The 16,307-nt window shown below is 37.1% G+C and overlaps 1 protein-coding gene across 3 annotated transcripts in view; it reads right to left on the bottom strand.

The window, feature by feature from the left end:
* The window catches only part of KDM4C (lysine demethylase 4C), a 390,924-nt gene that overhangs the window by 333,259 nt on the left and 41,358 nt on the right, over window positions 1-16,307 (bottom strand). For all 3 annotated transcript variants that reach the window (XM_070590143.1, XM_070590145.1, XM_070590144.1), the window contains exons 3-4: window positions 9,198-9,373; window positions 4,097-4,211 (exon numbers count right to left, since the gene is read on the bottom strand). In XM_070590143.1, coding sequence (XP_070446244.1) covers window positions 4,097-4,211; window positions 9,198-9,373 — 291 coding nt within the window. The remainder of the gene's footprint in view (window positions 1-4,096; window positions 4,212-9,197; window positions 9,374-16,307) is intronic.

Genomic DNA, 16,307 nt, shown 5'->3' with positions numbered 1-16,307 from the left:
AATAGGTCAGATGGGCTTAATAGATATATATAGAACACTCTAACCAAAAACAGCAGAATACACAGTTTTCTCAAGTGCACATAGAACATTCTCAAAGATAGATCATATGCTGGGAAAGAAGGCAAACCACAATAAATTTAAGAAGATTGAAATCATATCAAGAATCTTTTCTGACCATAATGCTATGAAACTAGAAATCAACTACAAGAAAAAGCTGGGAAAGTCACAAATACTTGGATACTAAAAATGCTAGAGAATGATCATCGGCTCAAGGAAGAAACCAAAACATACCTGAAGACAAACAAAACTGAAAATACAACATACAAACTCTGCTGAGATGCATCAAAAACAGTTCTTAGAGGAAAAGTCATAGAAATACAGGCCTACCACAACAAAGAAGAAAAATCTCAAAGAAGTAATCTTATACTACACCAAACAGAACAAGAAAAAAAAGAACAAACAAAGCCAAAAGTCAGTAGAAGGAGGGAAATAATAAAAATTAGGACAGAAATAAATGAAATAGACACCAAAAAAAACAGTAGAAAGGATCAATGAAACAGAGCTGATTCTTTTGTTTGTTTGTTTCTTTTTGAGGAAGATTAGTCCTGAGCTAACTACTGCCAATCCTCCTCTTTTTGATGAGAAAGACTAACCCTGAGCTAACATCCATGCCCATCTTTCTCTACTTTATATGTGGGACGCCTACCACAGCATGGCTTGCCAAGCGGTGCCATATCCAGACCCGGGATCCGAACTGGCAAAGCCCAGGCGGCCAAGAAGCGGAACGTGCGCACTTAACTGCTGTGCCACCAGGCTGGCCCCTAAGAGCCGATTCTTTGAGAAAATAAACAAAATTAACAAACCCTTAGCCTGACACTAGAAAAAGAGACAGAAGCCTCAAGTAAATAAAATTATAAATGAAAGGGGAGAAATTACAAAAGATACTGCAGAAGTGCAAAGTTACAAGAGAATACTATGAAAAACTATATGCCAACAAACTGGACAATCTAGAAGAAATGGATACATTCTTAGACTCATAAACCTCCCAAAACTGAATCAAGAAGAAATAGAGAATCTGAATAGATCAATCACAAGTAAAAAGATCAAAACAGTAATCAAAAACCTCCCAAAAATTAAAGTCCAGGACCAGATGGTTTTTCTGGATAATTCTACCAAACATTCAAAAATTTAATACCTATCCTTCTCAAACTATTCCAAAAAAGTGAAGAAGACAAAATGCTTCCTAACTCATTCTACGAGCCCAACATTACCCTGATACCAAAACCAGGCAATGACAACACAGAGAAGGAAAATTACAGGCTAATATCACTGATGAACATAGATGCAAAAGTCCTAGACAAAATACTGGCAACCTGCATACAGCAATAGATTAAAAGAATCATACAACATGATCAAGTGGTATTTACACCAGGGAAGCAGGGATGGTTCAACATCTGCAAATCAATCAGTGTGACACACCACATTAACAAAATGAGGAATAAAAATCACATGATCATCTCAATAGATGCAGAGAAAGCATTTGACAAGATCTAACATCTACTTATGATAAAAGCACTCAATAAAATGGGTACAGAAGGAAAGTACCTCACCAGAGTAAAGGCAATATATGACAAACCCACAGCCAACAACATACTCAATGGTGAAAAACCGAAAGCCATCCCTATGAGAACAGGAACAAGACAAGGGTGCCCACTCTCACCACTCCTACTCAACACAGTAGTGGAGCTTTTGGCCAGAGCAATTAGGCAAGAAAAAGAAATAAAAGGTATCCAAATTGGAAAGGAAGAAGTGAAAGTCTGGCTGTTTGCAGACAACATGATTCTATATATAGAAAATCCTAAAGAATCCACCAGAAAACTATCAGAAATAATTGACAACTACAGTAAAGTTGCAGGGTACAAAATCAACTTACAAAAATCAGTTGCATTTCTATACACTAATAGTGAACTAACCAAAACAGAAATCAAGAATACAATCCCATCTACAATTACAACAAAAAGAATAAAATATCTAGGAATAAACTTAACCAAGGGGTGAAAGACCTATAGAAAGCATCTTGGAACTGAGTGGAGGGGAGACCCCAGCAGACTCCTTCAAGGAATACAATAATGCTGAGCATACGGGCACCTGCCCCTCAGAGGCCTCAGTGGCCAGTCAAGGTTGGGGGGTAAGCAGCAGCATCCAAGAAAAAGGGGCTGCACTCTTGCAGCCCCTGTGCAAGTGCACTGAAAACTATAAGACATTATTGAAAGAAATCAAAGAAGACATATAGAAAAGGAAAGATATTCCATGCTCATGGATTGGAAGAACATAGTTAAAATGTCCATATTACCTAAGGCAATCTACAAATTCAACACAATCCCAATTATAATCTCAATGACATTCTTCACAAAAATAGGACCTAGAATCCTAAAAATTATATGGAACAACAAAAGACCCTGAATGGCTAAAGGAAGCATGAGAAAAAAGAACAAAGTTGGAAGCATCGCAATCCCTGACTTAAAAATACACTACAAAGCTATAGTAAACAAAACAGCATGGTACTGGCACAAAAACAGATCAATGGAACAGAACTGAAAGCCCAGAAATAAAACCACACGTGTATGAAGAGCTAATTTTCAACAAGGGAGCCAAGAACAAACAATGGAAAAAGGAAACTCTCTTCAATAAATGTTTTGGGAAAACTGGACAGCCAAATGCAAAAGAATGAAAGTAGACCATTATCTTACATCATACACAAAAATTAACTCAAAATGGATTAAAGACTTGAAGGTAAGACCTGAAACCATAAAACTCCTAGAAGAAAATATAGGGAGTACACTCTTTGACATTAGTCTTAGCAGCATCTTTTCAAACACCATGTCTACTCAGGCAAGGGAAACAAAAGAAAAAATAAACAAATGGGATTACATCAGACTAAAAAGCTTCTGCAAGGCAAAGGAAACCATGAGCAAAGCAAAAAGATAACCCACCAACGGGGAGAAAATATTTGCAAGGCATCTATGCAACAAGGCGTTAATCTACAAAATACATAAAGAACTCATACAGCTCAACAGCAAAAAAACAAACAACCCAATCAAAAAATGGGCAGAGGATATGAACAGACATTTTTCCAAAGAAGATATACGGACGTCCAACAAGCACATGAAATGATATTCAACACCACTAATTATTAGGGAAATCCAAATCGAAACTACAATGAGATATCACCTTACACCTTCAGAATGGCTATAATTACCAAAACAAAAAATAACAAATGTTGGAGAGGATGTGGAGAAAAGAGAACTCTCACACTGCTGGTGGGAATGCAACCTGGTGCACTATGGAAAACAGTATGGAGATTCCTCAAAAGTTTAAAAATAGAAATACCATACAACCCAGCTAACCCACTACTGGGTATTTATCCAAAGAACATGAAATCGACAATACAAAGAGACTTACACACCCCTATATCCATTGCAGCATTATTCACAATAGCCAAGACGTGGAAGCAACCCAAGTGCCCACCAACGGATGAGTGGATAAAGACATGATGTATATGTATACAATGGGAATACTGCTCAGCCATAAAAAAAGACAAAATCGTCCCATTTGCAAAAACATGGAGGCACTTTGAGGGTTTTATGTTAAGCAAAATAAGCCAGACAGAGAAAGACAAACACTACATGATTTCACTCATATGTGGAAGATAAACAAACATATGGCTAAAGAGAACAGATTAGTGCTTACAAGAGGGAAAGAGGGTGAGGGGTGGGCAAAAGGGGTAAAGGAGGGCACGTATGTTTGGTGACGGATAAAAACAAGACTATTCGTGATGAGCACAATGCAGTCTATACAGAAACTGATATATAATAATATATACCTGAAATTATACAATGTTATGAACCAATATAACCTCAATAAAATAATTTAAAAAAAAAAAGAAATCCTACTGATGCATCTGCACTTCCTGTTCTGTGAGGAGTTATGGATCACACAAAGTACAACAAACGACTATTTCTCAACTCCCTGAAATGGTAACAAAAATAGTAACATGAAACGAACCTTTTCAAAATCTATTATGATATAACTATACCTCATCATATATGCTCCCATTAATGTCTGCGCCGTAGATTGGTGCCACAAAAGTTAAGTTCTTCCAATACTTGCGCTCCAAATCTTCATAATCCAAGTACCTTGGAGTGCAGTATCTGGAAAAGGCAGATTAAAAAAAGCACAAACCAGTAAGGCAATTTTAAGATTTTCCTCATTCATTTCATTTAAATTGCTTTCTAAGCAAAGACGTATCAAAATGAAAACACTGCAGCAACTCATGTTGTCAAATCTAACAAGTAAATATACAAATGTGTTTGTCAAAGATATCTGAATACTCTTAAGATTCTGTAACTCTATATGAAAACTTTGTATTTTTGAGTAAGTAAGGAAAATACTTTCCTGAAAGTATCAACAATAGAAGCAGGGAATTAAAAATTCGTTATTTTAGCTTTCAAAATATTTCCTAAAAAAAATTTTTGTTTTAAGATTGGCACCTGAGCTAACAACTGTTGCCCATCTTTTTTTTTTTTCTGCTTTTTTACTCCCCAGATCCCCCTAGTACATAGTTGTATATTTTAGTTGTGGGTCCTCCGAGTTGTGGCATGTGGGACACTGCCTCACCGTGGCCTGATGAGTGGCGCCACGTCCATGCCCAGGATCCAAACTGGCAAAACCCTGGGCTGCCAAAGGCACAGCACAAGAACTTAACCACTCAGCCATGGGGCTGGCCCCTATTTCCTAAAATTTTAACCAATTATACTACACCAGGAAATTTTACAAATTTACATGTAAAAAATAAAACCTCTATAGAAAAATTGACAAAGGACAATCTCACTGAAAATCCAATATAGTAAAACTAAATAAGCTACTTTGCAGTCATTAGATTGATAAAGGCTTAATATATTAATGGTAGGGAGGAATGAGACCTCTCTTACACAGATGATGTGGGAGTATAAACTGGTAAAAACTTTCCAGAGTATAATTTTTCAACATAGATCAAAACCTTAAAAAATGTATCCCTTTGACTCTAAAATCCAACTCTAGCAACTCATCCTAACAACACAGAGATGTGTACAACGGTATATGACCCAGGATGTTTGCTGCAGCTTTAACTGAAAACTCGAGCAAATGTTCAGCAACCTGGGCTAAGTTAAACAAAACACAGAACACAAAATAAGGTAGATGTTTCTTTACATTGACATTAAAATCGTCCCACAGTGAATAAAGCAGGTTACAGAATAGTAAGTGTACTGTAATCCTATTTATGTAAAAAATATCTGTAACTATACATTAAATGGCCACAAAGAAATACACACCAAATTATTAATCTTTAACGGTTCTCTCTCACACAGGAATTATAGAAAGGCACTTCCTTCTCTGTATTATCTGGATTTTGCGCAATAATCTTATATTATCACAAAAAAATACCAATGTTTCTACATGAAAAAAATAAGCAAAGAAATCAGCAAACTGAGAAAATAATGGAACAAACAGTAAAAAAAGAAAAGTGTTTAACAGCAATCCCTATAAAGCCCACTGGACTTAGACTGAATAATTATCAAACAATCAACATCCATATCCACTATACTGTGACCCCAAACTGGTTATCTAAGCAATCCGCAAGAATACCAAACAACTTAACAACTGTATTTGAAATACAGAATAATTTGCTGATTTACCCAGAACATTAGAATCTCGCAGGACAGCCAAAAATAAAAAGGATGAGCATGAAAGCACCAGTAACTCCACTTCATTCCACCACTTGGAGTAGCAGGTTGCAGTACTAACAGGAATTCCAGGCAGACGCTAAATAAGCTAACCAGAGGTCTGAGTCAGGCGATAAGAAAGGTAGCAGAGATGTGGTTTATTATGACATCTAGTGAAACTTCTGGGATTTTTGAACCTGAAGCCCTCAATTGCCTTTCACTATAAGACCTAAAGAATCTATCACTATACACTCACTTAATCATCATCAATTTTTAACAACTCATAACTCTAAAAGAGAAAGCCATAGTTTAGTGTTGGCTATTAAAGTTAAATTCTAACACCTCTGAATATTTGAAACAAATGCTGATTCTAAACCTGAAAAAAGTGACCAGTTCACTTAGTTGGTGCTCGATTCCCATGAATCCTGGCTACAGGTTCCATCCCTAATGGACTCTCAAACAATCACAGCTGGTCCACAAATCCAGTACCAATTACTCAAAACTGGTTTAACCATGCCTTCTTAGCCAGAACCTTCCATTCGCTATAGTACAGTTGTTAAGAGATAGGGCTCCAGGACCAGACTACCAGGATTTCAATCCAGGCTTTGCCAATTCTAATCTACGTACCCTTGGGCAGGGGACTGAATCTCTCTGGACCTCAGTTATTTCTCTAGAAAACAGGATAATAACCGTTGAGCTGTTGTGAGGACTCATCAGATAATTATGTAAAGCACCTTAGCTCCATGCCCAGAAGAAAGTATAGATCGGTAACATAAGCGATGCAAAAGAGCGTATTACTCACCTCCACAAAGTTTCACAGTATGTTGGAGGTCTCTAGATTTTCTCTGGACTAAGTGGTGTTAGTAACCAAATGAGTACGTTATCCTCTCTACTGTCTACACCAAGCATAGTATGTACTGTGTGCCTGTGCAAGGGCATGTTCTGAAGGAAAAGAGATGAAGAGAAAGACCAGCAGCATGCCTCCTGCCTCCCATGAAAACTAGTCTCATCTCAGGACCATTCCACATGAAGACCGTGTGATCTTAGTGGAGCTGTGAATGGGCAAGCAAGAGCCTTGGTTTGAGGCTTAGAAACCCATTTTACTGTGATTTGAAATAAATTTCCATATGAAACTGGCAGAGGAAACATAAAAAGATAATTTTCAAAAGTATTTTAACATTGTAACAATTATAATGAAATTAATTCAACTCAAAAGATAAATTAACATTGAAAGAAATAAAATTTAATGTGGAAATAACCTTTCAGATAATTTCCCATAATAGTTATATTTCACAACTAAAAAAAGAGCCAACTTTTTTTTTTTGAGGAGGAGGAGGATTAGCCCTGCTGCCAATCTTCCTCATTTTGCAGAGGAAGACTGGCCCTGAGCTAACATCCATGCCCATCTTCCTCTACTTTATATGTGAGACGCACTGCCACAGCACGGCTTGCCAAGTGGTGCCATGTCCGCACCTGGGATCCGAATCAGCGAATCCCGAGCCGCCAAAGTAGAACATGCGAACTTAACCGCTGCGCCACTGGGCCAGCCCTGAGAGCCAACTATTTTTAAAACTCATTTTTAAACTTCAGAATATCAAGAAATGTACTTTCTCTTAGTAAGTAAATCTTTACAGTCTGTCTAATAATTTACACCACTTCAAGTATATTTTAGCTTTCATGACACTATTCATTCAATCAACAGACATTGAAATAAACTGCACCAACCATATCCCACATACTGTACCAAGCACTGGGTATATACAGTGATACACAAAACAGACAACATCACCTGAATGGCTATCTTCAGGAAGAGTAAACCCACAACTAAGGCACCAGAGCAAAAATTGAACAGAGATATGAACGAAATAATTGCTTGGTAAAATAAATTCCCTCTAAATAAAAAATTGATACCATCCCAGGATAATCAAAGGGACTAGAGATGACAATCAAAGTTTCTCTATGACAAGAAGACAAAGGACTTCGAGCACCTGCTCTCATCAATATTTTGAATTACTATGTATATTAACAATGATTGTCTTTGGTAATTAAAATTATGCATTTCTGTAACGTTTGAACTTTTAAATAAACATGTATTGCTTCTGTAACCGGTAAAAACATTTGTGACCATCCTTCGAAATCCATCTCAACAGCAACTACAAAATGAAAGTACTCCAGTCCTGATTAACAACCACAGAGGTCTCATCTTCCTTTGAAACTCCATTGCACTTTGTACCTCTCCTATGGTAGTTACGATTATTATCATCATACATATGATATTATCATATCATATTATGTTATGATTAATATAAACAAACACTGTCTGATAAGTATAACCTGATAACTTTCAAGTACAAATTGTCTCTTGAAATATCAAAGTAGCTAAGTAGAGGTTCCACTAAATGAACTAACCTATTTAATTAACACTTTAAGAATGACGCTGGAAACAGATACTACAAGATGGATAACAGAATACAGTGATCAGTTTATACCTGTACAAAGTTGGGTAAAATTGCTTCTGCAATCTTGTTCCAATGCACTGCACTATTATCCAAGAGTTCCTCAAGAGTCTGAAAGCAAACCAGTCCAGTCTATGACGAAAGTTTCCCAGTCTCAGTCAATGAGACCTGAAACAACGAGGCTCTACTAACACCTACCGAAAAAATTCAAATGAAGGAACTCGAACTAAATATAAAATTTTCAACTCCTTTGGAACAGCCAGAATGCTCCATAATAGGAACTTCACATACAGAATTAAGATTCTCTAAGTACTGTCAAGTGCTTACTATATCAAATATACATTTTTTTAAAAAAGTTGTCAACTAAATTCATCCAAAGGACTTAATCAGATGCACAGCCAGGTGACACAGCCAACATCTGGACTGCAACCTCATGAGAGGCCCCGAGCCACAACCTACCAGCTAAGTCACTCCCGGATTCCCGACCCTCAGAAACTGAGACACTAAATGTTTGTTGGTTTAAGCTACTAATGTTCGGGGTCATTTGTTACACAGCAATAGGTAACTAACACAATAAAATGGTGACCCCTCAAGTCTTTCAAGGAATTTTTGTTAATTACTCATCTTTTAATATATATAATTTATCATTTAAGACTCAGACATTGGTATGCAAAGAAGAAAATTTGCATAACAAAGATGAATCATGAGTACAATAAAAAAAACTCATGGTAACTAAAGGATAGAAAAAAAGCATTTACAGATATTATGAATGAGATGATAAAATAAAATGAGAAACAATTTCCTTAGCAGTAAACTAAATGTAAGTAGGCAACCACTTCAAGAACAGAAAGTTAAATGAGGACCAAAAGAGATTGTTGCAGGAGACTCCAGTTTTTCATCACAAGCTCCTCCTCTACTTGGTTTCTGATCAAGCTGACGTACATCTTTGAAAGAAAAACAGCAAACTGCATCCACTCACTTGCCACTGTTGGCCAGTTGCCTGAACTCCTTCACCGTCATGGCTTTCTTCTGGATGTTGTATTGAGTGAACAGTCCTGACTGCCCTGTGACCATCTGCTGAATTGGTGCTGGAATAAGCAAATTATCAATGTCATCATAGCACTGCCTCGGCTTCCACTCCTTAGGAGGAATCACCTAGAATAAAATAACAAAATAAAATATTATCTTGAAAATAGTCCAGGTAGTTATTTAGCTTTCATATTCCAACAGAGTACAAGTGAAGAATTTATCAGCATTTCTACAACAAACGTGTAAAAGAACCATAAAGATTTGCATTAAGGGAAATGCTTGCCTTCCCTCAAATATTCACCTTATTGATACAAATATTTTAACAGAAAAATTTATTAAGTACTCAGTATACCAAATACTGTAATACAAATACTGTATTTGTGTTAACTTATTTTTTACTTGATACTGTTAACCTCTCAATTTTAAATGTTACCTTAATTTTACCTTTAAAAGTGAGAGAAACAGAAGTAAAATAACTTACTGAAGATCAAATGCCGTTCACATTAATATGAGAAAAATAAGTAAATATTTGTGTAGTCAACATTATTTTCTTTAAATACCTCTCACACAATATGGCAAATAAAAGAGTGATGTGCTAGTAAATGTTTAACAACCAGCTTTCTGGGAAGGTGGGAGAAACCTTGACTTGTAGCTTTTGTCTATTTTCATGGTATAACTACTCCCACCATGGCCAATCTGAGCTTACCAACGTGATGTCACTGAACATGGACTAAGAAAGAGGAGTGGGCTATCAATTTTTCTGTGCCTGTATGAGGTGGCTCAGCACATCACTGTTTTCCCATAGTATTTAAATATTTAATTACTAACAACGAAAAAATAAGTAAACACTAAGACCACGAAGTCATATCCACATGATTAAAAATTAGAAGGAACAAAGTTATGAATTAAGTCATGATTTATAGCTAGAATTTATCTACTTTATTAAAATTTTAAGACAAACTTTTAAAAAAATTAATTGCAAAATACAGATAGCACACAGAGAAAATGCATAATATATTCATATTATACAGCTTTGTGAATTATCATAAAGCAAGTACCAGAGTACCCACTGCTCAGGTGTAAGGATACTGATGACACCTCACAGGCCCTACAAAAGCCCTTTTCCAAACACACTCTCCTCTTGCCTAAAAGGCAGCCACTGTCACAGCATTTATGGTATCCGTTCCCTTTCTGGACTTTATAGTTTTATGCCTGGGTATGCATCTCTAACATCAGTTTTTGAACTGTATAGAAATATAATCATCCATATGTACATATATTCTTTAAGGTTTATATTTTATACTTCACTCAATATTTTTGTGAGATTCAAATATGATAAGCTATGTAGCTGAAGTTCATTTCTTTTCATTCCTGCTCAGTACTACTTGATGTAAATACTTACTCATAAACTGGTGACCATTAGTGGTTACTTGGTTTTTTTCCAGTTATTGGCTATTGTAAATGACAATGCTATTAATATTGTCATATTGATCTTCTGCCACATACGTGCACACAGTTCTCTACAACACACACACATACACAGACATTCCTAACAGTGAAATTACTGGGACATAGGATATGTGTAGATCAAATTTAACAGTTATTACCAAACTTTTGTCAAAGTGGTTGGACCCATTCATATTCCCGCCATCAGTGTATGAGAGCTCCTGTTGCTCCACATCCTCATTTACAGTGTTGCTCATCTAAATTTTAGTCTTCCTGGTAGGTATGCAATGGTACCCAAGTGTGGATTTCATTTGCACTTTCCTGATAAGTAAAAAAGTCTTTTCATAAATTCACTGATCCAATGGATATCCTCTTTTGTAAAGTGCTTGTTGAAGTCTCTTGCACATTTTAGTACTGCATTGTGGGTCTTTTCTTATTAATGTATAGGGACTCTTTACAAATTCTTGTTATTCTTGGATGCGTGTGTGTGTATGTGCATATTTGTAAATATCTATATGTACTTGTGTGAATATATACCAAATATCTTCTTTTACCCTAGAACTTGCCCTCCAATCTTCTTAAGGGTATCTGTTGATAAACATAAGTTCTTAATTATAATGTAATCCAACATGTTTACTTTTGCCTTTACAGGTACTGCTTTGATCTTCTGTTTAAAAATATTTTTTCCTACACTAGGGCATGAAGACATTCTATTTTATATTCAAAGAACTTTAAGGGTGTGTCTTTCCCATTTAGATCTACAATGTACCTGCAACTGGCTTTTGTGAAAGGTTTGGATCAAGTTTCACCAGATAAGGAAACTTGGGGTCAGGAGTTGAGTAACTTGGTCAATGTCACACTACTGAGAAAGGACAGTATCAACTCCAAAAAAAAATTAAACACAAGCTATCAAGTCTAACGCTAATTTTCCTCAGCAATATGGGGATACCATACATTTTATTTCCTCCAAGGTATATTAGTTTAAAATGAGAATACACCAGCCAGCTCCTGTGGCCTAGTGGTTAAGTTCAGCATACTCCACTTTGGTGGCCCAGGTTTGGTTCCCAGGACCTACACCACTCATCAGTAGCCATGCTGTGGTGGCAGCTCACATAAAAAAGAGAGGAGGATTGGCAACAGATGTTAGTTCAGGGTGAATCTTCCTGAGCGAAAAAAAAGAGAGAGCGAATACAGACAACCATGCTATATGCTATCGGAAACAACACTTGATACTTTAAAAGAATATGACAATCATCAAATGGATGGATAAACATACTACATTGTCTTGAAAACATATTTAAAGGAGTGACATCAGCACCATGGCGGAGTGAGGTTTCCCAGTAATCTCTCCCACCCACCATACAAAGAAAAAGACATTCATATTTCAACATAGGACATCCAAACACAACACAAAAGACATCTGAGAGACTCATGCAGCCATATGATGGAGGGCGGAGAGGCTGGAGCCCCCCTGGGAGGAGCTGGAACAGGGTAAGAGAAAACTTCACATCCCCCTCTAAAAGACTGGGATCCAGGACCAAGGACTGCCTCCAAGAGGGAAGGAATGGGGAAGGGGATGTTCATTCACAGGAACATCAAAGATCTCCAAGGGCTTGAAGCCTAGGGGAAAACTAACGCACGGGTGACCTCATCAAGCCAACACCCCCAGAGAGCAGATAGCAAGGGCAGAGAGAAAAAACCCCAAGAGCACACAGAAGAAAGCGCTCCTCCCCCTCACCTGCCAAGCACTGCCTCCAGTGCCTGGGATCTCGGCAGAACACAGAGGGCTCAGATTACGTGGCTCTTGACCTCCACCCAGTGGCGACAGGCAGTAACTGCGACCAAATAATACTGCGATGTACAAAAACAAACCCACACCCTCTGGCAGTATCAAAAATTATACTAAATCTCCAGACCAGAGATAAAATGACAAGTACCCAGAAATCAGTCCTGAGGACACAGAAATATGTAATCTAAATGACAGAGAATACAAAATGCCTATCATCAAAAAACTCAATGAGTTAAAAGAGAATGTAGAGAAACAATTCAACAAGTTCAGTAGCTACTTCAGAAAAGAGCTTGAAACTATAAAGCAGAATCAATCAGAAATACTGGAGATGAAAGACACAATGGAAAAGATAAAACAAAACATGGATTCTCTGAACACTCGAGCAGACATCCTAGAAAAGCTAATCAGCATAATCAAGGATAGACATGTTTAAATGCTCCAGATGGAAGAGGAGAGAGAACTAAGATGAAAAAGAAATGAAGAAAGTCTCCAAGAAATATCCAACTCAATTAGGAAATGCAACATAAGAATTACAGGTATTCCAGAGGGAGAAGAGAAGGAGAATGGAGCAGAAAGCTTGTTGAAAGAAATAACAGCAGAGAACTTCCCAAACCTAGAGGAGATGGAAATCTGTGTGGAACAGGCTACCAGATCTCCTAAATATGTCAATGTAAAAAGTCCCACTGCAAGGCATACAGTACTGAAACTGGCAAAAGCAAATGACAAGAAAAAAATAATAAGGGCAGCACGGCAGAAGAAAATAACCTACAAAAGAACACCTATCAGGCTTTCAGTGGATTTCTCTGCAGAAAACTTACAGGCTGGCAGACACTGGAATGGCATATGGAAATCTCTGAAGGACAAAAACTTTCAGACAAGAATGCTCTATCCAGTGAAAATATCCTACAGATACGATGGAGAAATAAAACTTTCCCAGATAAACAAAAGGTAAGGGAGATCATAGCCATGAGACCTCACCCTACAAGAAATTTTCAAGAAGGAACTCACACCTGGAAAAAAAAAGGGGGACAAAGCACGAAGTAAAGAGATAAACAGGTAGACAAAATGAGAAAATTGTAGCTATATATCAGAATAGGTTAGCAAATACTCAAGAATAGCATTAAAGATACAGGGAAGGAAAATACCAACAACAAACACAATCTTGTCATTTTAATCACAAACTCACAACACAAGATGGAATAAGATGTGAGAAAAACAACTTAGGAGGGGAAGAGGAAAGGGACTGAATTGATTTAGTCTAAGGAAATAAGAGGCCATCAGAAAACGGACTATCTTATACACGAGATTTTTGACTACAAACCTCATGGTAACCACTAAACAAAAAAGCAGAACAAAGACACGAGTAATAAATAAGGAGAAAACAAAGAAACACAACATAAAAAACTACATAACTCAATTGGTAGACCGAAACACATGGGACGAGAAACAAAGGAAATGGAGGAGAACGGGAAAACAACTGATAAAATGGCAGTATTAAGCCCTCATATATCGATAATCACCCTAAACGTAAATGGACTGAATTCTCCAATAAAAAGACACAGAGTGGCAAGATGGATTAAAGAACAAAACCCAACAATATGCTGCCTCCAGGAAACATAGCTCCAACAACAAACACAGCCTCAGAGTGATAGGATGGAAGATGATACTCCAAGCTAATGGCAAACAAAAGAAAGCAGGTATCGCAATACTTATATCACACAAAGTAGACTTCAAGATAAGACAGGTAAAGAGAGACAAAGAGGGACAGTATATAGTGATCAAAGGGACATTCCATCAAGAAGAAATAACCCTTATAAATATCTATGCACCCAACATAAAGCAACTATTAACAAACCTAAAAGAAGACAATAATAACACAATAATAGTAGGGGACCTCAACACTCCACTCACATCAATGGATAGATCATCCACTTAGAAAATAAACAAGGAAATAGTGAAATTAAATGAAAAGCTAGACCAGTTGGACACTCCATCCAAAAACAGCAGAATGCACATTCTTCTCAAGTGTGCACAGAACATTCTCAAGGATAGAACATATGTTGGGAAAAAAGGCAAGTCTCAATAAATTTAAGCTTGAAATAATAACAAGCATCTTTTCCAACCACAATGCTATGAAGCTAGAACTTAATTACAAGAAAAAAGCTGAGAAAGGGACAAAGATGTGGAGACTAAACAACATGCTATTGAACAAGCAATGGATCACTGAAGAAATTAAAGGAGAAATCAAAAAATATCTGGAGACAAATGAAAATGAAAACATACCATACCAACTCATACGGGACGCAGCAAAAGCCATATTAAGAGGGAAATTCATCATGATACAGGCTCATCTTAACAAACAAAAAAAATTCCAAATAAGCAATCTCAAACTACACCTAACTGAATTAGAAAAAGAATAACAAACAAAGCCCAAAGTCAGCAGAAGGAGAGAAATAATAAAAATCAGAGCAGAAATAAATGCTATTGAAAGAAAAAAGGCAGTAGGAAGGGATCAATGAAACAAAGAGCTGGTTCATCGAGAAGATAAACAAAATTGACAAGCCCCTAGCCAGACCTACAGAAAAAAGAGAGAAAGCTCAGGTAAATAAAATTAGAAATGAAAGAGGAAAAATAACAACAGATACCACAGAAATATAATGGATTATAGGAGAACACTTTGAAAAGCTATATGCCAACAAAATGGATAATCTAGAAGAAATAGCTAAATTCTTAGACTCTTATAACATCCCAAAGCTGAATCAAGAAGAAATACATAATCTGAATAGATCAATCACAAGTAAGGAGATTGAAACAGTAATCAAAAGCATCCCAAAAAATAAAAGCCTGGACCAGACAGCTTCCCTGGAGAATTCGACCAAACTTTCAGAGAGGATTTAATACCTATCTCCTTCTCAAGCTATTCCAAAAAATCAGGGAAGACGGAACACTTCCTAACACATTCTACGAAGCCAACATCACTCGGATACCAAAGCCTGACAAGGACAACATAAAAAAGGAAAACTACAGGTCAATATCACTGATGAACACAGATGCAAAAGTCCTAAACAAAATATTGGCAACCCGAATACAGCAACACATCAAAAAGATCATACATCATGATCAAGTGGGATTTATTCTAGGGACACAGGGATGGTTCAATATCTGCAAATCACTCAGTGTGATACACCACATTAACAAAATGAGGAATAAAAACCACATGATCATCTCAACAGATGCAGAGAAAGCACTGGCAAGATCCGAAAGCCATTTATGATAAAACCTCTCAATAAAATGGGTATAGAAGGAAAGTATCTCAACACAATAAAGGCCATCTATGACAAACCCACAGCCATCATCATACTGAATGGGGAAAAACTGAAAGCCATCCCTCTGAGAACAGGAACAAGACAAGGATGCCCACTATCACCACTCTTATTCAACATAGTACTGGAGGTTTTGGCCAAAGCAATTAGGCAAGAGAAAGGAATACAAGGAATTCAAATAGGGAATGAAGACGTGAAACTCTCACTCTTTGCAGATGACATGATATTATATATAGAAAACCCTAAAGAATCCATCAGATAACTATTAGAAGTAATTAACAGGGGCCGGCCCTGTGGCGGAGTGGTTAAGTTCGTGTGCTCTGCTTCGGCGGCCCAGGGTTTCACCAGTTCAAATCCTGGGCACGGATGTGGCACCGCTCATCTAAGCCATGCTGAGGCAGAGTCCCACATGCCACAACTAGAAGGACCCACAACTAGAAATACACAACTGTGTAGCAAGGGGCTTTGGGAGAAAAAGGAAAAGTAAAATCTCTGAAAAGAA

The sequence above is a fragment of the Equus przewalskii genome, chromosome 22 (assembly GCF_037783145.1).
Source record: "Equus przewalskii isolate Varuska chromosome 22, EquPr2, whole genome shotgun sequence".
NCBI lineage: Eukaryota > Metazoa > Chordata > Mammalia > Perissodactyla > Equidae > Equus > Equus przewalskii.
This window is presented reverse-complemented; position numbering and strand designations above follow the sequence as displayed.